Here is a 27,629-nt window from a genome sequence, read left to right as displayed (position 1 = left end):
TTAGGTTATTTAGCTATTTTCCTCTGTAAGTGGTGACAATCATTGTACTCTTCAAACACCATTTAATTAATTGAACTGGCTGAACAGACGTTCAATTACCTAATTTAATGGATTTAGAATCAAATCCTGTTTTCCTGCACTGTTTTCTTGGTGCGATTTTTTCTTTTGACTAAATTTCCCTGAGATGTTTCCAAATCGGGGTACTGCTCTTATGAATAAATATGACCTCCAAACCCAACAGCTGATTCGAATGCTGTTTTTTTTTATTCAAACAAATGCAATTATACAAATGACTAAGAACCAGCTTAACAACAATTGTTTTACTATATATTACATGCTTTTCAAATACATAAAAATGCTCTAAAAAAAGACGGAACCAGTGTATTTACAATAACAACATTTACATACAGCTTCTTTCTCTTAAGAGAACTTGGGAGCACCAGTCCATGATTTCCAGCATGGATGAAATCACCATGTTAAAATAAAAAAACAAAACCGGTTCTGCAGTTACTGATCAGATGTGGCAGTGATATCAAAGTTGGTAATACTCAAACGGTGTGACAGAAGCGTTCGGCTCAATCGTATTGTAAGTACTGACAGTGAGATGGATTGAATACTTTGTAAACGACAAACAAGACTACAGGAAGCTACAAGCAATGCTGTGATAAAACTGGATCTGGTGACTGCAAAATCTTCCGGGAAGTAGCCATCTTTTTGACTCATTTTTAATGAGTTCAATCCTTCATTTTGATAATGTCCTTATCAATCCTTGTCCAATCCTTCATGGTTACAGTGTTCATACATTTGTGTAAGTGGCAGATCGGGATGAGTCATTCTCGTTGTTCACTGCGGCTCACTCTTACAGAGACAGTCCTAGTCCCTGGTTTCTGAAGCCGGTATCTCTACAGAGAAAACACTGGGGAGGTTAAGTCCACATTCCCTTTGGCTATACCACACAGTCCACAGCAGGTCCTGGTATAGTTTCAGTGCACAAGTGCCATCACCACAAACACTCGCAATCCAGACATGTAGACGCTCCAGTGGGTATTTGTTACGATTTAAACACAAGCATGTGGGTCAGTTTGGCAATTGCATTCATTTCTTTTACATGCTGAATTCCACAGAAGTTAAGTTACTTCTTTCTTTGGATCCCCTCGTACAGAAAAACAGGTAAGTGCAGTCTAAGGCACAATGACAACTTGTCAAGGTGAAAAAACGAATACAGCACAATGACAGACAGGCAACTACACTATTGTTCCCGGTTTTGAGTCTTCGTGCCAGTAAATCTGATCTTCTGGCTCCAGGTCAGTGTGCATTTGGTTACTGATGTGTGGGTCCATTTGGCTGACATCTATGTAGGATCTGTAATAAACACACAAGATTGAAACACATGAGACAGGTAGCAAACCGAGTGTAGCTTGTGGAATTCAGAATGAATTAACCCTGGGCTGTCAAAACCATCCTGTCATATTTCAGCTTTGTAGTGCCAAGATCAGGAAGTAAACTAAAAGAAGAAATGCAAAATACATGAATATACTAAGTTACCTCGTGTGATTCAGGCATGTTAATGTTAATCTCAGGTAAACCCAGGGTCAAACATTCTCACCCAACAAAACAGCAGATGCACACAGACGTTACGCACACGCATAGCCCACGCATAGCCTTCAAATGCGACAATATTCAGGGGTCACATTTTTTTCCCTCTGCCACACAAGTGCTCTCCCACCACCACATGACACCCAGAGAAACAAAGCAAAAATCAGCAAGAGTGATATGAAATGATTTGGAGCTTTCTGTCAGTCCCTGCCACATATAAAAAAGACACATCACCATCACCATGATAACCATGTGGGGAAGTTTTACATTCTTGTCTCTCACCCTTTCTTCTGTGCTGTGACTTTAATTATTGGGGGGGAGGGGGTTAATTTTCCTGGTCAGTAGCATAGGCAACAGCACCACACCTCTCTAAAGGCCCTGCAGGGCACGCCATCCTATCACAGCTCCGCCACTCAAACTCTGGGGGACATCTGTGCATGAGAGGGGGGCAAAGGTCAAGGGTGAATGGAAGCACATGGGCAGGGAGCCTCTGCATGGGCCAAGAGGAAGGCAAAAAAAAAATCTGAGCAGTAAAGGCACACTGCAGAGAAATGTGACCACTGGATGACAATATGCCAGCTGGAAGAGGAAGTAGGGCAGGCATGTTCTTAAAAAAAGCCATGCAGTTACCTTATCATACATGACAATGAAGGATCAGTCAAACATCTCAAAAATGCAAAGTTCACTTCAAAACATCGACAAGCAGACTATGGAGTCACGTTGCGGACAAACTGAGAGAAGCAAAGGCACAGGCTCCGGCCGTCGCTGTTTACTTACTATGAACTACCTTTCACAAAGGACACCTTACTGAGCTTGTGCCCTCTGGAGGATTGTGGCTGCGCAGGGCTGGAGGCCACCTGCCTGACCCGACAGCCAGGGGAGTAGGAGGAGGAGGAGGGAAAGGAGGAGGAGGGCAGGGAGGAGGTAGAGGAGGAAGCGGAGGAGGAAGAACTAGCAGGGAAAAGGGCACAGCGCCTCTGGCCATCAGGGCTGTGCCAGGAGCCCTTAAAAAGCTGGGAGGCGCCGTATCTATAAGAAAGCAGGGGCCAGTGGACAGTTAAGGAGGAGAGCAGAACCCGTCTTAAGCTCTGAGGAAGAACTGACTGCTGGCTGCACAGATCCTATAATCCTACTGCTGAACCAAGCTGTCATGTTAAGCAGATGGATGTTTTCTGGTTTCCTAACTTAAGGGTGTAGTTGTAGAAAAACATTGGCTACACATCAGTCCACAGCATTGTTGTGTTTAAAGGATAACAAAACCAAATAGCAGCTTATATTTTCTGTAGCCATCCATTCTAGGTAATTAAACACTAGCACTTAGCGCTGGAGATAAGGAGGATCAGGGAGTGGCTTATTGGATAAGGAGCTGAGTCGAGGCCAAGTTTTTTTTTTCTCACCTGCTGTGGGCGGAGTGGCTGTAGGGGGCTGTGCTGTAAGAGTAGGACTGCGGCGCATGCATGGGCATGTCATATTCCGACATACCACCACCACCACCACTCATGTGGTTGTGCCAGTTTCCACTGGAGGACACTGAGGACACTGGAGAAAAATTGGTACACGTCAGCAAATGACCCACCTACATGTGAAACCAGGGTCAACGACATAATGCACTGGAGACTATAATATATGGTGCAGTGATCTAACCTGAGTAGGAGGTGTTTCTGTTGTTGTGGCTGTACGGTGCAGGCATGGTCTGATAGCCCAGGCTCTGCTGGGAGCCTCTGTCGTAGTCGTAGTTGTACGCTGCCTGTTTGTGTGCAGTGTTGCGCTGGTACCAGCCTCTCAAGTGTTCGGACACCAGAGCCTTCTGGATGTTCTTGCTGACCTGCTCGTTGCTGCGGGGCGCCGGACGGTTCCTGGGGGGCCGCAGCGTGGCGTAGGGGTTCTGTGACATGCTATCGATCTCATCGTTACCGTAGTGACTGGGCATATCGTGGCTGTGATAAGCTGTCGGGGTTGGGTGGTATGAAGGATTGACGTTATAGTGTCCCTCCATCTCGTTGTCGTACATGTAGACCCCATTGGAGTAAGGCTCTGGTTCTGCGTAGCTGGGATAACCTGTCACGTAGTAGGCTGTCGTGGTGGGTCTGGCCCGAGGCTGGTAGGCGTAACAGCGGGTGTCTGGCTGAGCCAGGTTGGGCATGCTGCCCGTGTTGGCGTACATGTCCTTTCTGTGGCGGCCGCGAGCTCTGCGTCTGTGGGTGTGGTTACCAGGGACGCTGTACTCTACGCTGGACTGGCTTGTATAGGAGGAGCCATCATCGAGGACCTCAGTGCTGTTGCTGCGTCGGGCTGGGGAGAAGGTGAACGTTGGCACAGGGGGTTCTGCCTCCGTCTGGAACTGAGACTGGGACTCCAGACTACCGCTACGCTGGCGGAAATGTTGTGGGGCATCTTCTGATCTACAATTGGAAAACACTTCATTTAAAAGCTGTGTTTTGACTCACATATACACCAAAACACACAAGAGCTGCGATGCAGATATTTGAGAAAATAAATATATAAAGAAATACACAGATGGGTCAGGGCCCTACCTGAGCTGGGTGCTGCTGTAGGCGTTGCGGGTGAGGAGGGGGGTAGGGGGCATGCTGCGGGCATCACGTGGCTGTCTGGAAGCCGGTTTAAACGGGCTTCTGTGGCTTGATAAGGCATCGCGGTGACTGTAGTGGAGTGATTCCTGGATTTGGTCGTAATTTAATCTGGAACACAGATAAGAGAAATGTTTTGAGGGCAATCGACTCTTTAGGGCAGAGCTTTTTATTGAGATAAACACCTCTACCGGCTCTTCACTTGCTCTGAAAACAACGGGAGAAAAAAAAAACACACCTTGGGTTTGCTTGAATGCATCATTTACACCTGAATGACTGCCATTACATAGTCCATTGATCTTTCTTTTCATGCACCACCAAGCATTATTACTGTTTTTAATTAGTTTAAATCTCCGAAGCTGAGGGCAACACATCACGCATATCATTCTGTAAACAGTCATGAAGTAGCTGCCATTTAAACTAAGTTTCCACAGCCACCTTCCTGTTTCCCTTTTCCTCTCTCCGCTCAGCTTGGAATTGTTGTCTGCTCCTTCACAGGCAGCAACATGTTCTTTTCCATCTATTTTTAAAGCCAGTGCATTGGGCTGATAAGAGGGAGATTGTTGGAGAGGCAGGAGAAGGAGGGAGGAGGTGACTAGCAGGAATGTAGCTCTGGATCTACTCTACAGGTCTGTACTAGCTCCATACTTCGTGCCTCTATATAAGTATCAGACACACACTGGAAATGAAAATATCAATATATTTCATGGTGTCAGTGCTGGCAGTGTACCTGCTGTCCGCATGCTGCTCATTGGACGAGCCCCGTCTGTCTTTGCTGTAGTGGATGTCCAGAGTTTCGGCATGGTGTGGTCTTGGAGAATACTGAACCGATCTGGACCGCTGCCTCTGGGAAGTGAGCTCATCATCTGGGATATAAAAGTGACTGCTTAATCAAAATAGATCTAAAATGCAGTGAATGGGGGAGGAGGGAGTGAATACATGCGCACTGAGCGCAACTATGCCCGGGCACTTACCATCATCCAGAGTGAGGCTGTCCGATAGAGAGCTGAGGTCTGAGGGGTTGACATCATCTGGTGACAGAAGGGAGAAACCCTCATCAGAGACGCCTCTGATATTCCACTTTTCATAGAAAGTGACAGACTAAAAATTCTTAAAAAATCCTTAAAAATGACATGTAAGCAAATGATAGCCTGTATAGAGTTTTCACTGCAGCTGTTGATGATATCTACCTGCTAAGATCAGTGAGGCTCTCTGGGTGGGTAGCTTTCCTTTCTTGATCCTGTAGGCGTTGATCTCCTTCTCGATCTCCTCCAGCTTCCTCATTGCATCAAGAAAGTTGTTCTTCCTCTTTTTCTTCACCGTCTTGCAGAGGTCTCCCTCACTGGATAACTTGAAGGCTGCTTCCACGATCTTCTGCTGCAAGGCGAACCTGCTCTCCAGATTCCTCAGGTGTGGGTCCTACGGGGAAACACACAACGTGCGCACAGTTAGCGGAGAATGTCCCGAAAATAAAGACGGATCCTGTCAACGGCAGCGCTCTGAACAAAGAAACAGACTTCAAAAGTCTCCTTGTTACAAGACACAATATGGAATTTATCTAAAAACATTCATCAGGGTGCTGATACATTCATATTTACATTTATACTCTCATTCATATTCACTTTTCCAATTGACTTGTAGATGGAAACCAGCTACAACTCACAATAAATGCAGTATTCCATGTAAGACTCAAAATACATGCTGAACTCTTAATCCTCATTTCAAAGTCATATGATCTTAAATGATCTCTCGGTAAACAAACACAGAGGGTGTGATGAGAACTGTGTTTCAACAAAGCATGACATGCTAAATTACATAACAGACGGATATATATATATATATCACATCAAAAACACAACAACAGCTACACTAACCTCATCATAGGGGAAAAGGTCATCCAGCTTGAAGGCTGTCCCAACACGGCGTCGTACTTGAGGAACCTTCTCACCTGTGGCCAAGGGATACTCTTTAGGCAATCTGCCCGTAAGCTCCTGCAAATGAGAACAACGGCCAACAGTGAGCTGAGGGTGTGGACGTTTTAAACATCACTGGAAAATAACAAAATGAGAGAGACACTCACAGCTTCTCGCATGCAGATCTTCTTCAGCTCCTCAAGTTTCTTTGTCAGTGTGTCTTGAAGGCCCTTTTCTTTCTTTTTCAACTCAGCAACCTTCTCTTTCTTCTGTTCCTCACTGACTTCAGAGTCAGCAGAACCTGGAACAAGGAGACATCAGATTAACCACAAATTATAGCAATAAATCATCACTCATCAATCTGATGTGGAACAGAGGCCATTAGCTGATTAACTCTCTGCTCACCGGCTGAGATGAGGCTTCCGTTGCTGGCCATGATAAGCTGGTCTTTGCTCTCAATGCTGGAAAGTTTACTGATCCGTGGGGCGCAGATCTCTGTGAGGTCCATGGCGATGTCTCCTGAGCTCCTGGTTGTGGTCATCTTTGACTGTAGGGGAGGGAAGAGAGAGTTAGGAGGAGGAAGGATTCGGAGCATTTCATTTTAATGATAGCGCACACACTTGGTACTCTAAGCGATCTGCTCGCTCATCAATCAGTGTGAGCTCTATTCCTGGATGAACACTGACACGCCATCTGCCTTTGAGGGAGACAGTGGCTGAATAACCTCATTTGACTGCAGCCACACACACTCATCCGTCTCCACCACGAAATGCACATCACACACCTCTCACACTACGTAACAGCCCGATGCTGAGCAAATTTGCATCATAAACACAAACACATGGACCACGGGTGTATATTCAGGGTATTTGGACAACTTTTAACATTCGCTGTGAACACCCCGTGCCTTTTCCCATTTTTTTCTGAATGGTAAAATCATACAAACCACTTCACATTTTATATGGGACGTTGTAGTTTACTTTGAGTTGAATATGTTTCCTCTTCAGCCAAAGACAAGGCAAAAATAGGCATGATAATACGCACTACTACTAGAACTATATCACTGTGCCATTTTATCTGCAGAGTGATAAAAATCTTTCACTCTGAGCAATTACAAGCTCCTGTGCATTCTCAATTTCAGCTACCCAGCCGTCTGTTACTTCAGGCTCAATGGATAACAGCAATTCTATTCCTTTTAAACCAAGGCCGCGACACTTTCCCAACACAAGGTCTACCAGTATGGGTCCTATTTACTTTAAACCTGGAGGCCTGGGACCTCCCTTTGCCAACCTATTTACACAAGTCACAGGCATGGGACACGGATCAGGCAGTGCATCACATGATGAACAGTCACTGTTACACCAGTCTGTGGTACTTGCACAATATCCCTTTAAACAGAACTCCAGTGCACATTGAAACTGAAAGAAAAAGACAGGCTCAGTGTGTTTTTATCTGTCTAAAGGTTCATTTTGCAGCCTGGTAGAAACAGGTCAGTTAAATGATAATAAATCAGAATCAGAATCAGAGATACTTTATTGATCCCCGGGGGGAAATCGTAAATGTTATCACCCAAAATGAAGTTTCTAATAGGGTGCCATTACAAACTTGACAAACTGACCAGTGGAAAACACAAACACACTGTGTATATCAGCCAGTCATTTGTTCCTCCTCTTCCTTTTTCCCTTGCAAACACACACACAGGCCTGACCCTGATCTGTAGGTGGGACTCTTATGCGTGTCACTTGACATGAGGCAAGCTCTCTACAAAGGTCAACCATCATTGTAGAAGGCGTATTATACTGTTTCTGACTAAATCTGAGTTGGCAGGAAATGTTGAAAAAAGAAAGGTGAATCAGTGAAGACACAAGAGACACTCACTTTGCTTTGCTTCCTGTCCAGGTAGAACTGGTGCTGACTGATGGCCATCACCCAGATGGTTTTAATCAGAGAGTGGCTGGCATACCACGTGTGTATAACCAGACCAGTCTGTCCGAAAGTTCGCTTGGTCACTGTTCTTCTGTAGAAGATAACAAGAAAAACACTCAGTACTTGTACTTATACAAGAAGCAAATCTGTTCAGTAGCTGCACACAAAAACTAAACAGTTGATGTCAGATAAACAAGGCTTTAATTGAGATTAAATAAAAGATGTGTTAAGCAAAGATTAGAAAGGAATTCTTATTAAATCTTTATCCAATTAAACTTGTGGGTGTAAGTAATAATATACTGAAAAGAAGAAGAGCAGCGCCATCAAACTCATTTTGAAACAGACAGTGGGATTTAATAACAGCTTTGGAGGCTGGAATTGCCACATTAAAGCCTGTGTGAGGAGCAGAGGTCTTATAACAACCATAGAATAATAAAGTGGCCCCTGACCAGCAGGAAAACTCTCACTTTACAGACAGGTTATAGCTATTAACACAGTGTCCTAAATGGGCCACTGACTGCAGATGCCCTTCACCGTGTGTAAGGTGTAAGATAAGGACAACTGAAGCAAGAGAGCAGCAGCTAAAATGGGAACACTTCAAAAACGGTGAAAGGATCAGTTCACATCAGTTAAGACAGATTAAGTGGTTTGCCTTCTCTGACCTGTGTGGGTCGTTCACTTCCACAGCAAATTTCTTCTCTCGGAAATACAAATTCTCCAACTGCTTCCACTGAAACAACTGCAGAGAGAAAGAGACAGTGGAAAGGGGGGAGGGGAAGAGTGAGAGACAGTACACATCACTGAGTAAGCCAACACAGGACTATTGATAAATGTGGATTTACAGTGCATAAACAGAAATGTCATTTGACACACAGAGGCTGTAAAACACACATTGGCATCAGTTTACTCAGAAAAGCTAGAAGCTTCCCATACGAGAGGGATCAATCTGACCAAGAGATCACAACACAACAGGAATTAAAACAACTGCAGCCTGCCTTTCAGCACACCTCTTTCTGGTCAACTTGCAACATTAGCAGAAACAACATATAACAGCTGAAGCTGTGAATGGGGCTCAGCGGGCCCGCCAGTCAGGTGTAGGTTCGGGCTAACATAGGAGTAATTATAATGCTGCTGCAACTGCAGGGAGCAAAATCGTGCCAGGCGGCAGGCCAGCTTCTCATTTCATTCTGCTGTGGAGGAGACTTCTCTGTGTCAGGATGAAACATTTGCTCCACTGGGCTCACTAAACCGATATGGAGCTACTTGCCTGTGAACAACTCTTCTCTGCTGTCATTTTGATAAAACGGAAAGACTCTGCACAACAGTGGAGCTGAGACTAATGTCTCTGGAAACATTTATAACCACTGTTCTACCTGATAGAAGGTAACAACCTAAATTACTCCGAACTACAAAAACATATCACACATCTCGTACGCTGAGTGAGAAATTGTGCCTTGGGTAAGAAATCACAATAAGCTGACACATCTGCACTTCAACTGGGACAAACCTATTTGCTGAGCATAATTTACACTCGACAAAACCAACTATAACACATTACATATATTCCTTTACAGCAGTGTGGCTCACACAGTGACAGAGTGCTTGTGTCTAGATATCAGAGAGCAGGTACATCACAATGAGGAGCATTTAGATGAACACAAGGAGAAAATAACATTAAAACCCATAGAGCTAAACAGGTAATAGGTGGACACAGTGACAAGGCTTACCGTGAAGGGTATTTTTTTCAAATATCAAATGCCTGCTGAATTCTCTTGGGTTTGTATTGAATCCTTTGACTTTGAGGTTCCCACAGGGCTAGAGCTTCCTCGAACAATACTCTCTCTTGTCTGTCTGGACCCAGATAGGTGTTGCAAGAGTTTCAGCTGAGCTGGCCACGCCCCCCTTTAACCCCCTCCCCTCTATGACATCACAGATACCTCATGCTGCCTCCAAGGCTTTGTACTGCTCTGCACGGCTCTCTCTCTCCCTCTCTCCCACACAGTGCACTTCCTTTTTAGTCGGACCAGATGAGCAGGTTGCACACAAGTAGTTGTTGAAGTTGTTAGGCCAGGTTTTTTCCTTCTTTGAAGACATTTCATCTCTGTGGCACTCACAGATAAGCGATCAATCCCACACAGACTTTGAATACTCCACTTCCATCTGGGAAATTCTCTGTTTTTCATATTGTAAATACCACACAAAGCACTGTGCGTAGCTGAATCTACTATAACCGCCTCCCCCCCACAAGGGCAAATGCATGTTAGGAATCTGTTACTATGTTCTAATCATTAATAGCAGGGGCTCTGTTTGCAAAATATTGTCTTTATGATTGTGGGCATGGTGGACCATTCCACATGCTGCTGCAGCAAATACTGCACTCCTTATCAATTACATAGTCAGTCTGCCAGTGAAATGAAGAGCATGGTACTTAATTAACAATGGGAACCAGCCGGCGGGACACTTTCAAAAATCTCATTACATTGTAGAGGGGACCCCACGCCAATTAACACCCCCTAGTCGCTATCACTAGCATCATTTACATTGTAACACCAGACAACAAAAGGTCAGGGCAATAAACATACTTTCACTGGATCATTCCTATTAGAGAAACTCCACACCTGTGTGCCAGCACACAGATGAAACTAATAGAGGACTCTCCTGTGACTGCTGCTGAAGAAACTGCCTAAATATTTCAAGGACGTGACACACCTCGATCTCAAGACTGCAAGTAGTCTACTCTTAAAGAGGAAACGGTCCAAGGAATCATTCTGCACACAAGAAAGTTGACACAGCAAGTGACTCATCGATGCAAATCTTAGGCAAAGAAAACAAAAGTCACCATTTTCTTAAAACCAGCAAACACACCGGCTTAACAGTACGCTCACGATTTGAGTGAATACACAGGATTTCTGCATCTTCATATGTTCAGTATTTACATCTGCCTTGTTTTTGCCAAATATCTCATTACAGGCAGGTGGAAGTGTGCCAGAAATGCCTGTGGTTTCAGATGGGATCGGGCTGTTCAGATACAGCTCACACCCACAACCCAAGGACCCCCCGGGCCACACGTCCGCAAAATCATACATGGATGAAAATGTGTCAAAGGCCCTGACTCACCCGCCCCGTACAGAAAAATATCGGCCCCACCCTTCACATAACATGTCACATACCAGCTCTGGCTGGCTGGCAACTGTACATTTCCACAACATGACGCATAGCTTAAACTTGTGAAAGTCTGACAACAAGAACTCTTCGGAAGGACCATTCTCCTGTTTTGATTCATGATAGGGTGACTTCCTTTCAACTGTCTTTTTCGCTAAGACATTTCACAGTTATTTCATATCATGTTATTATTACCCCAAAGCTGACACTGTCACCCATAATAAACTGAAGATTTATTTTGCTTCTGCTGGCTCATCGTACATGTGGACCAGCATGTGGTCTTAAAGAGTGTCCCATTACCCGCTGGGAGAGGGCCCAAGTGACAGAGGGTGAGGAAGAGAGACAGAAAAGTCTCCTGGTTGAATTCAGGAAAGAATTAAGTCTTGACTTGCCATCTGCTTCAGTCCTGTCGTATGTCCTGGAAATACATCACACTGTTGTGTGTTTAGTTTTTTGCATATTGAATAGTGTCTAATCCTTTTCCTAAATAAATGTTGCATCTTCTTTTTCTCCTTTGTCCCCTCCAAATCTTTGGGATACCTACTCCATGCGTTTATCTACACTAAATAGCACGTATACACTTCATACATACATAATGTCATGGAAATGACAAGGTATTCACTTTACTAAATACGTCACTTCTCTTTAACACAGCAGGGAGTGAGAGCTTCTGAGTTTCACGCTATTCAGGAGTGATGAAACTGGCATGCATGCAGAGAAAATAATGTAAGGTTATGCTATTGGAACTACTTCCAATTATTTTTGTATTACTTTTGTATGTATTCCTTTTTTATTTTCTTTTTTTTTACAACTGCTGACCTCCCACCAGTACCACCTCTAAATCAAGCCCCCACCCCCCCTACACAGATAATTGTTTTGTATTGTTTGATCAATTGTCTTCCTTCCAAGACACACACACACATAGATTAGCATAATGAGTGCAGCATGCTGAGAGGGGCTGGGCAGAGGGCAAGGAGGGATGGGCAGGGTTGAATACAGGGGCTGTGAACTAAGGCAGGAAGCACTATCAATATTCACCAGATATAGAGGACTCCCTTCAAGGCAAAAGGAAAGTGGCCATACACTTCCAATTATCAGTAAGAGCAACGAAAAAGGTCATTTAAAAAGGCAACATTTCTTTCCCACAACAGGAAACTCTAATGAGATTCTCATGTGACTGTCCCCTCTTTGTGTGGAGGAGTTGGGGAAGGCAGAGGCTAGTTTTAAACCCTCCCAGCACCCCAACACCCCCATTGCTGTCCCCCCAACTCCAAACACCCACCCATCCAGCTGGCAGAGTGCCAAACCCATTCCCAGAGGCCTGCTGCTTCCCACAGAGAACCACAATTACACCTTCCACTAGGAGGGTTGGGGAGAGACACACTCTGGCTGTGCCCATTAATGCCTCAGCGTAACAGCACACCCTGCTATGTCAACAGCTTCCTGCCATATAACAACAGCTATGACGAGTCTAATGAAAGAGGCTGGGGAAAAATGCTTGGTTGGGACACTATTGAATAACACCTCTCAAACAAAGGGGGAGATAAATCCCACACAAGTACAAACAGTGTAGTACAAGTGCAGTACATTTTAGTACTGAAAGCACTGTTTTAACAGATGCACCACGACGCATATGATGGGCTCTCTACAGACCAGAGGAGTACCTTAATATCCACCATGAAACCAAAACGTTGTGTCTGATAGAATGTATTAAAGGTAAAAGTAACATTAATGCTATGTGTTTACTGTAAAGTTACAGGTTACAAATGACAGCTTACCTGAAAAAAATTGTATTTTAATTGACTTTACAGTACACTGCCAAAACAATTAGCTTTTATAATTAAAAAAGAGACAATTCTACACTATTCTTTTGCCAAGTTGCAAGTTGAGCTGTTTTATAACTCCTATGACCATTCATTCCACTGTTAGTATTGTACTATATTTGCTCGTACACCTACAGCCTTGACTGCACACGACACATACTGATACTCCCAACTATTTTCCCCATCTGTCTTCCTCTTTCTCCTGACTGGCATGGGAACCAGGGTCTTAATTACGCCTGTTTACAGTGTGGATGGATCATTAACCAGCTAGCAAAAGGCATGGTGATGAAAGCTGTGTTTTCCACTAGCAATTCAAGTGTTACTATAGTGCCCGATAGTACATACTTTCACAAGTAACTAACTAAATGCCTTTTACTTGCTTGAGTATTCAATGTCACTCTGTGGGGAAACCAAGTCAAGTCAAGTTTATTTATAAAGCCCACACCCCAAGTTAGTCCCAGAGGGCTTTACAGTTGGTACAACATATGAAATCTTGTATCCTTAGATGCTTGACGTGGATAAGCAAAAACTAATAAACAATAAGAAAATGTGTCTCAAGTGGTGGTTTTTGCTTTTGCTTTGAAAAAATAACTTTTTCAAACGAAAACTAACACAGTTCAGACAAATAGAGCAGCTGTAAAACAGAGGCCAACTTACCTTTCTCGGTTTCAGTTTATCCTGCAAATCGTACTGGCCAATGCCTTTGTAGCTGACTCCCAGCCACCACGGTATTTCTTGCTTGTCCTGCGTGAAAGCACACCGCACCAACACTCATTAGAGGTAGCTTTATTGGTGGGAGTTTGAAAAAAAAAAAAAGAAGCCTGTAACCAAAGCAATTACCCCATTAGGCTCACAGCAATAGCAACACAAGAAGAGATCAAATACATTTTAGGCCTTAAAATCTCTGCAAGCCTTCAAAAAGTCATTTTAACACCACTGTTTGATCTCCTCAGACACCTTGATTTAATAAGGTTTGGTGGAGAAAGTGAGTTGATGCAAGTAAAAGCCAGGAAGGTTGGAGGAATTACTTAAAACATGCTGAACTAAACACGTTGGTTTAATGGTTTACTGGATTCTTGACTTGAATTATTTTAGATATAATTCTGTACTAAGCCAGTTTGTATTCTCTTCTCCCACCCAAGCAGGCAGAGTATAGTCCTGTGTATTCCTGCAGTAACATACAGCACATGTGTTGCTGCTTTAGCTGCAGCACAGATTTTAAACAGGAAAAGGCCCCATAATTCAGGCATCAAGCAAAATGTTATAAAATCAAGAGATAAAAGGTTAGAGTGACGTCTTCGATTAGATGCAGAAAAAGAAATGAAGACTGCATGCTGACAGAAGCTTGTTCAAAGGTTAAGCTTCTGTATGAGTCAGGGCACCACTGTTACCTTCACTGGGTAATAATGGACTCCATATGTCGGCAGGGACTCCACCAGGGCCAGATACCTTCAGAGAAAAGAGGAACAGGTTCACAGGAATTCCACCACTTACACTTCATCACTGTCAACCGGTGGCTGTTGTACAACAGATAGAGTGGGATTTAAGCTACAGTCATTGAGAAGCCACAGTCATTTGCAGTGGCAAGCTGATCGATTAGTTTCAGGGCCATGAGGGAGAGTCCATTGATCAGTTCAAGGGCACATCATTCTGGCCTAAATGACCCAGGGTTGCTCTGAGTTACAGTCCCAGGAAAAACACAGTGACTGACAGATTCCCAAGGCTGGCTGGCTGCCTACTCAAAGAGCACCTCCTCTAATAAATGACACATTCTGGCATGTGACTGCCACCTCTTATAACAACAGTATAGACACATGAGGTTTAAGAGGAAGGCCTGATGTAGGTGTTGGAGATCTGGGGCATCAGAGGCAGTAGTGCATAAAGGGAAACACAAGTTCATTTGCCAAGCTCAAATCATTTTTACTCATGAACATATTATAGTAGTGCTGAACTTACTGCACAATGGCTTGTCCTCGGGTCAGTCCCTTCAGTTTCTTGTAATGTACAATCACTTTGTCCTCGCTGCAAATGGATAGATAAAACATTTAATGAATAATACATCAAGTGTTACACATTTCAGCCACAGAGGGAGTGTGAGAGGGCCCTTTCTTTGACACACATTCTGTCTGCTCATGCAGAAAATGCAGTCTGGCCTACTGGCCTGCTGATGGCTCTCATCTACCTCTCTTCCAAATGCATCCCATTTACCTCCCACTGTAATCATCCCTTTTAATAGCATAGCGAGGCTGCAAACTCACTGAGACAGATGTGTTCATGTGCTCACCCATGCACCATAAGACTATCATTTTAATTTGGATGTTAAAACTGATGTATCGGCTTCAGAGGCTGCGGCAGCCCCAGATGACCATTTAGCCAGAAGAGGCGGGGCGAGCAGAGGAGCAAAAACAGTGTGCACCGAAGAGACAGACAGCAATCCTTTAGACAGCCAGTGGCTGCCAGCACCTCCCTGTGCTCGCTCAGGACTAATGGGCAAACGTAATTAACACAACCCAGGCATTAATTAGTCACCCCATCAGAGGCAAAACGAGGCAGGTCTGTACCACCCCAAAATTGGGAAATTACTACTTTTTACAACCAGGTGTTACTGACCACTGAGGCGATTTAACAGTTGAATTGTAAGCACATACTGTGGAGGAATGGCTGTGGTATTGGTTGAACCATACGTATCTATAGGGCTGTGTGTGATCCCCAAACAGTGACCCCCGCCGCCCGACATAACCCAAACACTCATGCATTTTGTGGTTTGTTTTCAGAAACCTCAGCAGCTCAGATAACTTACCAGTAATTGAGAGATGGGTGCTCCTTTAATACTCTGGTGGGCAGAACTGGGAGCTGCTTCAGGTCTGACCTGGCAGTCTCAGCACTGAAAAAAAGATCACATACACACTGTAAGAGCCACAAATGTATTAGTTCACAATAACAAGAGTCCTTTCTATTAACTCATCTATGCTTTAGAGCTGGGAGAGACACAACAAAGCACCAAAATGACACTGTTGATTGATGAGACATGTTAACATGGTCCAATTACTAATTCCCCTATACATGAGAATCTCTTCTTTGTCTACATTTAGACATCTATAGTATCCTGTTATGACCTTAACTCAGTGCTCCAGACCAGCGTGTGGACAATAAAGAAAGTAAAGGTAGATGTTTACACAAGAATCTCAACTACTCTAAAAATTCGTAGAGAAAGGTTCTCCACATGTTTGTGCTTTGACAGTGTGGTTTGAATTTCTATCTTGAGGCATGACAGCAATAATTCATGTTTGCAAACCTTTAGAAAAGGTGCAGTGTCAGGATATTGTTTTCATCTTTCTCATCTACAGTATAAAGAGTAGTACTCCTTGCCAAGACTAAACTTGAGCTTCACTCATGTCTTGCCAGACCTAATTTAAAAGTCTGGCATGACATGAGTCTAAAAGCACATGCAGGGCCTTCAAGTCATAGGGAGCCTTTTAAGGGGCTTGCCGAGAAATCTTTTCAAAAACATAAAAGCCATTTCATGCAGGTTCTCAACAGTAACGCACTCCACAGTTATTTCATGTATCATAGGTAAACGACTTTGTATTGATTCATCTACACAGATTAGCCAAATGATCCCACCATGACAGATGCAACAGGCACAGTTGCAGTTGTCACTGTCAAGGTTTATGATAGAAAACTATGAGTCAATCCAGCATCATGTAGGAGGCAATACTGGGCCTACAGTTTCTGCTGGACAAAAAGGGCTCTGGCTTGGCGGGCCAGTCCACTGGAGACCCGAACAAAAGCCATTCACAAGCACTTGGCAGCCTCTCCCTGTGTTGAAAAGTATTGTACGAGCCCCAGCGCTGTTACAAAGCAGTCTGTGGCCTCTGAGACGGAACCCAAATGTGTAGGTCAGAGCATACTTAATATAAACTATTAGAACATCCTCAAGTATTGTACCAGCTTTAACAATAACGTTGACATAACAGAAATAAGTATTAAGGTTAAAGGTTATAAGTATTTCAGGCCAATTGCTATTTGACCTTAAGTTGACTTTAATGATCATCAATTTATGTCTTCTTCTTCCAAGAATAATGGAATTTAACATCCGCTGACACGGTAGGATAGAACCATAATGAACAAGTTATGTGAACCAGCTTACTGAACAAAAAACAAGGGTGAGCCACGGCAAGGGCAGAGGCACTTGAATCACTCTTCCCTGTAGCTACCTCTCCTAGGTTGACTGGGTTTTGCTGCCACGGCACTTCGCTGCGTGTTTGATGGCATACGTTTTATGGGGAGCTGGGGCCTGGCGTTGTCGGGGTGATCTACTCTGCAGCCGTGCTGCCCCGTCAGCAATCTGGAATTCATTACTACGTCTGTTATCTCCCCGCAGCCTGCAGCGTGGGGGCAATTCCTACACTCTGTACAGGCCGGCCCAGCGCAGCCTTCCCGGAGTGGGAGAGATAATACTCATGTGTCAGCTATTCCACAGGGCTGAGACGTGGTGACTGTGGAGGGAGCACAATGAGAGAGCCTGTTGCTGTGAATGAACCACTAACTACAGGCTACACCTGCAAATAGAACTGAGGACTAAAACCGTCTGGGAGTAATATTGGTCCATGAGGGTAAAATTAGGACACAACTGACATTGTGTTAATCAAAGTTGATTTAAAAATATATAGTGGCATAGAAAATGTCTGTGGCTCACTTTTGAAGTTGATTACCATTGTACAAGAAAAAATCCCAGCTGTGTTACTCTTAAACTGTTAAAATTATGTCTAATTAAAGACATCAATCAATTCAGTAATTTTCTCCGTTGTCCACAATCCCTTTCATCAACCCCCAGAGAAGAGTTGTAACTTGTTGCATTCCGCTATGATACGAGCAAGATGCAATGCAATACTGACATAGCAAAAGGAATTCTGATACAAGTACAGTGTGAAACCTGATGGTGCATTAATTCAATGCACAACAGGGGGTTGGCCTACACCACCACAATAACATGACTGCAGTGAGTCCTCCTGACGCCTACTTGTCTACCATTGGACAGCGTGTCTGGCTCATCCCTCTTAAGGCAGCTGGCTGTAGGAGGAGGAGGTCTCCCTAACTCCTCCACAGCTAATCTCACTGCTCCAGGGCCCTTTGCTGATACAGTGTAGAGGACACACATTTATATTATATGCTTTATGAGGGGATTTACCAGGCCTGTTCTCTCAAGGAAGTAGAAATAAAAGGACACTGCAGACAGGACTGAGAAATACTGCCATGGACAGCAGGGGATGCATCAATACAATAGTGTAAGGTATTGGGGCTAGTTCAAGTAAGAGAGGTTTGAGGAAAACATCTTTATTTTGCCATTTTCAACACATTTCTCCAAAGAAAGAAACAGATTATATTCCTATAGTTGTTGTCAAATAACACAAAACAAATGTTCTAAGTATCGTACAACTTCATACCTAGAAACCATAATTAGAATGAGCAGGGTGAAAGTAATGTCTGTGCAAATAAAGGAAAAGACAGCTCAATTTGGACACACTCCCATCCTCGCTGATTGTACCAGATTTGTTGGCCAGTTGTCTTTTATTGTGCTTTCAAGGTCAGGACAAAGTACAGCCCATCCCCACACCCACACAAGCAGAGAGTTCAGACTGTACACTAAACTTTTAAATCAAAACACTGAGGCATAAATCTGTAATAAAGCTGCAACAAATAATAATTAACATTTATCAGGTCAATCATGCCTGTAAATAAAGGGGTGCTTAATGAGCACGAGCAGATGCAGCCAAGTGCTTTCCCTTTTTGTTGCGAGAGAACAAAGGCAATGGTTTGACAAGGGGTCAAACTGCATTTTCAGCATTGCATGTATCGCCATTCAAACACCACATGTGCAATTCCTTACAGAGCACAAATCTTTGTGTTCACATAATGGACAGAGAGGCCTTTAGAGGCAAAGCACTAGGACGACACACAGGTTGTGCTGCTACAACCTGCTCAGTCACTGACTCGGACAGAGCAGTGTTTACTAATCGCAGCCAATGCCCTTCACTCCTACAGCTGTCAAAAAACAACATACCTTATCAGCAGGTCAGACCTCTGAGAGCAAGGCCCACTATGAAAACATTATCTCCACTGGTGGACAGACTATGGGGGTTTTGTACTGAGTCTCCCACCAGTGTCATCGTCCAAACTGTGTACACAATGTCCATGTATTAAGAGACACATTTGTCAGGATATGTGACATTTACTGAGAGGTGATACAATCACAACATGCCCGACTTTGCAAAGTTGAAACTGTAAACATGACGACAAAAGAACAAAAGTGCTCTGATCTTATAGGCAAAGTATGGACCATGTGGATGGCAGCAGGCCAGCAGAGGTTTAGTTCAATGTCACAAGAACAAAATCAAGGGAATTATTAACTGAGGGAAGTCCAGCACAAAATAAAATCAGAGCAAGTCAAGTTGAACATTAACTGGCTACACACAGCCATCCTTTATACACTCAGCACTGACCAAACCCTGCTTCCTTGTCAGAGTACAGAAGAAAACACTTAATAAATCGTGCGGAGTTTGGATTCAACTACAGACACTAGTTCATGAAAAGGTTTATGGATGTCTGTGGATACCAATACAGCGAACATATAAGATGTAAGTCAACTATTAAAAAACTTTTACCTTCTTACAGCTTGATGTGACAAAAAACATTTTGGGTATTTAATATAATTTCTTACCTGATATAATCTCCTTTGGCCTCCTTTAAAAATGGAAAATAATGCAGTCAGTAAAAGCATCATAAGGAAATCGCCCAGTATTTTGCTAATGTTAGCTAACTTTACCTGCATAATCTGCACAAAGGCAACGTTACACGATTAAACATCGACACGTTTAACTTGACTACATTTTACTTTCTCCAATAACTCAAGATAAACACTGCCCCGAAGCACAAGCTCAATATACTAGGTAAAATCAATATGAAAGGGACCGTTTCTTTATCAATACCTCCGACCAAAGCATCCTCAAGAGACAACTGTTTTCAAATGTTAACGTTACGTCCCCCCCCGAGCGTCTCCATTCACATTTGGGGTGAGTGACAATATTTCAGCGAAGAAAGCCTGCGGCACAAACTCCCTCTTACCTGCAATGCGAATGCGGCTAACTTGAAAACATTTTCACTCTCCACTTCGATGGTCTCCTGTAGTAAAAAATTTTAAAATTAGCAGGGTTTTTGGAAAAAAAACATACACACGCAAAGTGCAGCCTGTCCGACACACTTGACTTGAGAGAAAATCTTCCCGTCCCGTACCTCGGTCCCACCGTTACCGACTGAACCACTGCCGCAGAGAGAATACGATGTTTGAAACTGTCCGAGAAGTGTATTTAATACTGTTTTTCCACCACCCGAGTTATCATGACATTTTGCATAGGCGGCAAAATACACACTGGTGCATAGAAAGCGTAACTGAAGGTCCTGCCTGAAGCTACAGCCCCCTCGGTAAAGTGGTACGGTCCGAAAGCAGGTTCAACAGTCTCCGTCTCCCATGGTGACCAGTCTGCTCTCCCCGCGAAAAAAACTGCACTGCAACGTTTGATCACATGCCGCATTCACGGGCACCTCGTACCGTTCTCGAACTCCGGATTCCGCCTATACCAACTACCTACACACACTACAAACTTTACACACGTGATTGTTATAAATTCATTTCTGATCTCCGAGATTGAATAATATATGGCAATAGACGTACGCGAATAATATTATTTCAATTTGACCAATGTTATCAAATTGTTCACAGGAAACCTCCTCCTCCTACAACTCTCATGTGAATGACTGAACTTAGCTCAACTTTTGAACTCCATTATGATGATTTTAAAAACTACACACAAACACAAAAAACTGCATGAAACAATAACATATTACTTGCATGTCAGTGGTTCATTAACTTAGCCGTACATGGTAAAATGTCTAACAGCACTTGAAAGCAGCATTCTGAATAACTGCTTGAGATTTCAATAACATGTAGCAGCGTGTGATCAAAACTGTCAGTGTTCTGGGTGCATTTCTGAGGCATTACAGAGACATGTATATGAATATGAAGTCATGAAAATACATGGAAAACTGTGGGCTTTAGGAAATATCATTCATATGCTATTTGCTAAAACAATTGACCTTTTAAATGTTGCTGTCGTAAAACTGAAAGACATGCAGAATTTGATAGGGTACAAGCAGAAACATCTGCAACAAGTTCTTAGAAAATAAATGCTTAAAAACACTTACATTAAACACTAAAGATTTAGCATTCAGGAAGAACAGCTCCACTGTTGGGTTCTCTTTCAAGAAGGTGATCTTCTCAATATAAAACCTGTGAAAATTGTTTTTTGGGTCAGCAAGGTTCACTTGAAATAGATTGTCAAAACATTTTGCCAGTGCCTGAGCATTATTCTCAGAGTTCATCATGTTTAATATAGTTTGGCGTGTTCCATCACTGCCACCTGCTGGTCAGGACCAGCCTTGGCGGCCATGAAGCTCTCAATACACCAATCTGCTTTCAAATAGGCCTCTATTATTGACAGCTCAGTCGAACATGTAAAGCATTGAGATTTTCAGTTGTCAGCATAGGCTGAGGTTTCTGATGAAGCACACCAGTAATCCACATTTGGCAAGCTTTTGCAGCGAGAGCACTCACCTCACAAGGAACTTGAGTTCCAGAGGCCCCGAAGTCTTGGAGAAGTCATGATCAAGGACTTTACGATCCAGCTGGAGCCAGTTATTCTGGCCACTGAGCAGGGATAAAAGAATAAATCAGAGGATGGAATACAGCTATAGTAATTTTTCTCTTTTCTTCTTTTTTCTCTCTTAAGGCTTCTGTAAACAAGGATTGGTTCTAAATCAACCATTCCCTTTAATTCAAATAAAATGTAATAAAATACAACACACCCACACTACTAGGACATTTGACTTTTTGTCTTTAAAATATCTGTTACACTAGAAAATGTACTTACGTGTCATCTATGAAGCACAACCCGAAGTATTCTTTCTCCTTCAGGTTAAAATGTGAGGCCACCAAATCTAACAGCTCACGGGACAACAGCTTGGGCTGGAAAGTTTAGATTAAAACACAGGAGGTCAATTTAGATCATTTGTATGCTAACTCAAATGTCATGTGTGAAACACAAAACAAACTGGCAGAAGGTGGAAAACAAGTGTACATGTGACATACATTCATAAAGCATTTCACTGAAAAACCTAAAACAGACAAAGTCAATTTGACAAGAAATGAAAGCAAAATAGGAGCCCTGGGAAATAAGATTAAGACTTCTTTACAATAATTATCGACACACATCATGAAATCCTACGTAATTTCAGTGCATCTGCATAATCTTCGAGGGTGTATGTAGCGTCATTTGTGCCTAAGGATGCAAGCAGAAAGTGTCCACTACCTGAACCAGCAGCTCCAGCTTCCTGCCATCAAGGAGGTGAACCTGGCACAGACGGCCCTCGGTCATCTGGAGGAAGACAGATGACATGAATATATGACAATTTCTGCAAGACAACACTGTCACTGCGAAAGCACTGCCTCCACCTCCGCCTGCGCCTCTCCACTCAAAGCCCCGCTTCCACTGTTTTTAGCCCAGGGATAAAATGGCTGCTTCTCTTTTCTCGAGTTGAACAGTGACTCACCTCACTGTCATGTTTTTCTTTGTGTTGAATGAATAGGTAAGAGGAGCCACCAGGCAAGTGTCCATATGGGACCCACGCTCCAAAACATCAAAGCCACAGCAAGATCATCATCCTTATTTGTTTAAAGTGTAAAAAAAAAAGTACAGCAGCGATATTTCAGCCATAAATCAGCTCTTTATACGTGCACCATGAATCATAAAGAGTCTGAGTTTCTTTTGCCATTAAGGCTCAACACACATGTTATTGTCTTTTCTCACCCACATATCCTTCCTCTGCAACAACACTGGTCTAATGAAAATCCCTGAAACTTCAACATCCCACGTTTTCCTCTGCTGTTGAGAAACAAAACCAAAAGACAATGAAGCCCTGGTGCATCGTTTAATTGAATTCCCACTGTATTGTTCAAGATGAATGGTTTTAAGATTAATTGTGTAGCAGTCAGCCGAACAGCCTTTCAATGCAGGACAAGGTAGAAATATTGTAGCACGGTGGTGAATATTAGTCATATTTCTGTGTTAAGCTGTTGCCAACATTCAGGCTCATATTCTGATATTTTAAAATATCTTTAATTCCTTTAAAAACTCTGATTACACAGTGTTTATATAATCTATTGGAGTGCTGTTGGTGAAATGTGATCTCAATACTTGTCTTGTGTGTTCACACAGTTTATGCCTTATGCTATAGTGTCACCACACGTTGTACAGAGTAGGGTAAGTCCACATTAACCACTATTACATTTGCAAGGATTGTTCAATCAATCCTTTTTTAGGTCAAGTTGAATTCAGTAGCAAAACATTCTTATGTTAAAGGATTAGTTCAACATTTCGGGAAGTACTCTAACACTAGGTAGATGAGAAGATTGACACCACTCCCATGTCTGTACGGTTAATATAAAGCTACCACAAGCTATCAAACTGTCTTAATAATAACAGTTACACAGCAATATCTATCTGCTTTTGAATTAAACTTTTCATTTGAGGTAATTCTTCTTTCAAAGTTACATAGTCTCACTTTAAATACGACAAGCGTGAAGTAATTTACCAAATCTTTTGTTGAGTACAACATCACATGGGCAAAGGCAAGGTCTGGTGTATTAAAATAGAATAAATCCAAGTTAAAGTAAGTTAAAGCCACCATATGAATTTTAAAAGACCTGACTTTGGCACCCCCTAGTGGCAGTACCAAAACTGGAGACAGTAGCAGACACCAGAGCATGCCAATTTTTATTTCTTTATTTTTTTTATTTTTTACAAACAACAGCTTATTCCATCAGAAAATTTAGAAAGATGCAATATGATCACATTGAAATTCTACAGATAGTAGTTTTCATGCATTACAAATATGCTTGTTAGTGGTTGGGAAATGAGTACAGAGTCAGAAAAAGGGTCTCGCTCATGCTATAAAAAAGGTTCTGTGAACCTTCTATATTATTTTCCCATCACCAGTATTTTACTACTGTTCGATCTCAGAGACACTGGGCAGAACCTCAATGCCAAGACTGTGAGTTCCTGTTGACTGGATGCTGATTGCTGCCCAGGAAAGTGTCCTGTGACTTCAGTGAAAAACATGTGGCATCCAGCTGCTTGGCCTCTGTGGTGGAAAGTGAGGGTCATGTTGACGTCCAGCGTGGCCGCAGGGCGTGGAGACGCCTTCTGGCCTGGTGTTAAACTTCAGTCTACCAGGACATATTGTTCTCTGCACCACAACAGAGCTGTCATCTCACTTTTATACCGTACAAGCTACTTTTCAACTTTGCTGTTTTTCGACGCCCTAAACCTCAGTGAGATTTACGGTTCTGTGGGTGAAGCTGTACTTCTCAGCAACGGGTTTCATTTGCAGTCACGTGAACTTGCTGTTATGTTAACTTACGATTTCAACACCATACCCACTCCTTCTACTGTCTGATGTGAGCTGCACAGCAAGAACCTTTTTAAATGCCACACCTCAGTGGTCCAGAAGAGGCAAGAATCTTTGTCACAAAATAGGAAAAATAAAGAACTACTGAAGCTAACCTCAATGAAAACAGCATCTTTATTTGATTCGTCTTCATAGGGAAAATAATTGTGCCTGTTAATTATACATGTTCCATAGTTTAATCTGGGATTAACCACTATAGTCACCCCTTTCATGAATTGTTGTGGCTGTCCAGGGCACAATCCTGTCAAGTGCCCATCTATCAATGCTGCATTGTTGCAGGGCAATGACATCAAAACACGGAGCAACGGACAAAGGCCTTTAGTCAGTGTGATCTTAAGCTCACAGCCAACCATTGAATCTTAGATTCACCTTCAAAATCTGTGCATTTAAGTCTTTTCTGCATATCTTAATGCTCTATCAGCTTTAAAAGAATCCATGAAACATTAAATTATTTCTTAAAACACTCTCTATACTTTATATACAAAATAGCACCATTTTATGGTTTGTTTTTTTCAAATGCTGACAAAGATCACTATCCTCAGTCCAGCTGAAGAGAAGACCTGGGCTTCAGAGCAAGGTCCCCGATGACAAAAAGAAAGGTCACGACTGTGTCAGGGCAGTCATCCGCCTGAAGTCCACGATGGTACTCTGGCTGAACTGGGCCCACCCTGCAGCTCTAACCACGTCTACAAACCTGCCACTTCACCCGTTAACCGTAGGTTGAGTAAACATAGAATACTTGTGGTGGAAAGCAACTAATCACATTTACTCAAATGCTGTACGTAACTACTTGCACTTTACTTGAGTATTTCCATTTTATGCTACTTTATACGACTACTCTGCCACATTTCAGAGGGATATTTTGTTCTTATAACTCCACTACGTTTATTTAATAGCTATAAGTACGAGTTACTTTTCAGATTAAGATTTTACAAACAAAACATGTGACTGGTCTATAAATATATATATATCTATATGTTGTCTGCATTGTTATTGATTAAAAGTATATAAAGCAGTTACAATAAGCTCCACCATGACCATGAATGTAGTGCTTACATGTTAATGTATCTAATGTCTGATGTATCTTAAAGCACATTTTGTTGCCAACACCTCTGTACTTTTACATGGAAAAACAGTTTTAAACGTAAGTCCCAGGTGCCATCTGACACTAAAGACATTTTCACGTGACACTATGCTGGGAAAAAGCAAGAACCTGAGCGCTTTCAAGTTTACACAGAGGCCATGCAAGTACGGTGCGTTCACCACACAGACAGTGTTCAGGTGTTCCAGCAACAATGCATTTCAACTTTGAAAGTTTCTCCTCTTCAACCAGACAGTGAGATCAAACGGCTGGTCATGCTGCTTTCTAATGGCTGCCATATGCGCCGGGAGAGAGAGCGAGAGACCCTTGTTAAAATAAAAACTGGCTTTGTGACTCACCGAGAGGCAGCCTCACATTCACACAAATAAACACATGCATACACTAATGAGCCAAATGGGAAAAAGTACTGACTCACTCTGAGGAAAGTTGAAGGGAGATTATAGGTAATCGAAGCCATAAAACATTCAAAGGGTAATCAAAGAAGTCCATCTGGCACTAATCAATTAATCTGGTAATTAATCACATGTGCTGCCGTAAAAATCAATCAAACCAGCTGCATTTAAACTCTTCTTTCTCGTCACAGAAATCATTCATGCTGCCATTGCTCAAGGAGCTGTCATACCTGATAGCACTTTCCAATCCTGAACCAGGCCTCTAGTAAGCGTCTGCATGGCATGAGCCCACGATTGTACCACCTCCTCAGGGTCTGGTGTGCCAGGCTCCAGGCGAGCTGGCTGCCCGATGCCACCAGGTCTTCCATTCCACGTATGATGCGCACGGCCATGGTTAGCTGCCTTTTTCTCCCCCTGACAGCCAGCTGATGACGCCTCACAGGTTCGGGACCAGCAGAAAAGACAATCTGCAGGCCACTTTGTTTTGCTTCAGAGCAACAAGCTGAAAGGAGCATCTACACTCCAGCACACACACACACAGTCTACTATGTCTCCCCAAGCTGATGTAATGTCAGTGAGAGTCGGCGCTCTGGAGAGGCTGGAGCGAAGCAGCATGCCTCAAGCTTGGTCCTGGGCCCCGGTCCAAAACACTGCCTCATAGAGTGCAGGGGAGGGCAGGACAGAACCACGAGGCCCCTGCTGCAGAGGCTCCGTCTCCCCTCCACATAAACACACTTGTATACAAACACAGCGTACCCAGAAACAAACTCCGGCTGTCCACTCAACCTCTAAAGTCATAAATACTTTCCTCAGTGACTCACAGTAACACAATGGTCAAAATGTTTTTGTTTTGCTGCTCCAATCTGTGATTGGAAAGTTGCACACAAATTTGTTTCTTTTCAGTTTTGCTAAGCTAAGGCCAATGACTTCATCTTTTATTATGTTGTTTAATTTCGGCGTGTATTTCAATTTCATTGTCTGAAAAGGGTGTGGGAATGGCCTGTCACTTTGTCTGGGATGTGGGAGCAATTTCCTGCGGAGACCAGACATCTCCACCCATTATATTCTGCAGGAACACTGAAAATAATTGGTCTTGTTTGGATCGGCAGGGATGGTAGAACTGACGGGGCAAAACTAAAAGTGAAACTGCAGGAGAGAACATTTAGGAAGGCTTTGATGTAAACAGATGTAGAGGGGAAAGCGCTTGTGCTTCACAAACCAGACGTCTTGTACAGCTGCAATTAATAAGCAAATGTCACACACAAGCCCAACACCTGACTCAGATAAAGAAGTCAGAGGAAAGCAACAACAACAAGAAAAAGAAAGGATGGAACAGCTCTCAGAAGCGACGTGCAGCAGCTCATCTGGAAACAATATCCTGCTGTTTGTTTATGTGACCCCAGTTTCCAAGAACGCTGTGTCCACAGTCAACATGTTGCTGTTTCATTAGACATGATCAGCGTAATTGTCTCAGAGCAGGCACACTGTGACCCCAACATTTGCAGAAGAAGGATGTAGACTTACGGTGAGAGAGGCAGACCTGT

At 43.0% G+C, this 27,629-nt stretch overlaps 1 protein-coding gene across 4 annotated transcripts; it reads right to left on the bottom strand.

Annotated features, from left to right (window-relative positions):
• Positions 1-242: 242 nt before the first annotated feature.
• frmd4ba (FERM domain containing 4Ba) lies at positions 243-26,477 on the bottom strand. Of its 4 annotated transcripts, XM_070902025.1 has the most exons (25): positions 26,316-26,477; positions 22,434-22,499; positions 21,996-22,090; positions 21,680-21,772; positions 21,271-21,355; positions 20,134-20,190; positions 19,730-19,752; positions 15,809-15,892; positions 14,965-15,030; positions 14,400-14,457; positions 13,666-13,752; positions 8,686-8,762; positions 7,976-8,114; positions 6,503-6,644; positions 6,265-6,398; positions 6,059-6,175; positions 5,375-5,603; positions 5,159-5,215; positions 4,915-5,050; positions 4,131-4,295; positions 3,241-3,998; positions 2,994-3,135; positions 2,384-2,625; positions 1,879-2,027; positions 1,241-1,362 (listed from the first exon to the last, which is right to left on the bottom strand). In XM_070902025.1, the coding sequence occupies exons 1-24, from the start codon at positions 26,475-26,477 to the stop codon at positions 1,966-1,968; spliced, it is 3,276 nt and encodes a 1,091-aa protein (XP_070758126.1). In that variant the 3' UTR covers positions 1,241-1,362; positions 1,879-1,965. The 4 variants fall into 4 exon arrangements, with proteins under 4 accessions (XP_070758129.1, XP_070758126.1, XP_070758128.1 ...); XM_070902028.1 differs by lacking the exons at positions 1,879-2,027; positions 2,384-2,625 and having other exon boundaries at positions 243-1,362; positions 4,131-4,256; XM_070902027.1 differs by lacking the exons at positions 1,241-1,362; positions 1,879-2,027 and having other exon boundaries at positions 2,373-2,644; positions 2,995-3,135; positions 5,147-5,215.
• Between the last annotated feature and the right edge of the window lie 1,152 nt (positions 26,478-27,629).

Source organism: Enoplosus armatus, chromosome 3, assembly GCF_043641665.1.
Source record: "Enoplosus armatus isolate fEnoArm2 chromosome 3, fEnoArm2.hap1, whole genome shotgun sequence".
In the NCBI taxonomy this organism is placed as follows: Eukaryota; Metazoa; Chordata; class Actinopteri; order Centrarchiformes; family Enoplosidae; genus Enoplosus; species Enoplosus armatus.
Note: the sequence above shows the minus strand (reverse complement) of the source record. Positions and strands in the feature narration are given on the sequence as shown.

Excerpts from the sequence above, each read along its gene's own strand:
- frmd4ba (XM_070902025.1), bottom strand. The coding sequence starts at position 26,477 with ATGGCCGTGCGCATCATACGTGGAATGGAAGACCTGGTGGCATCGGGC. Across the intron at positions 21,356-21,679 it reads GAACTCAAGTTCCTTGTGAG|GTTTTATATTGAGAAGATCA; the intron begins GTGAGTGCTCTC and ends CAATTTTCACAG. Across the intron at positions 15,893-19,729 it reads GCCAAAGGAGATTATATCAG|TGCTGAGACTGCCAGGTCAG; the intron begins GTAAGAAATTAT and ends TCTTTTTTTCAG.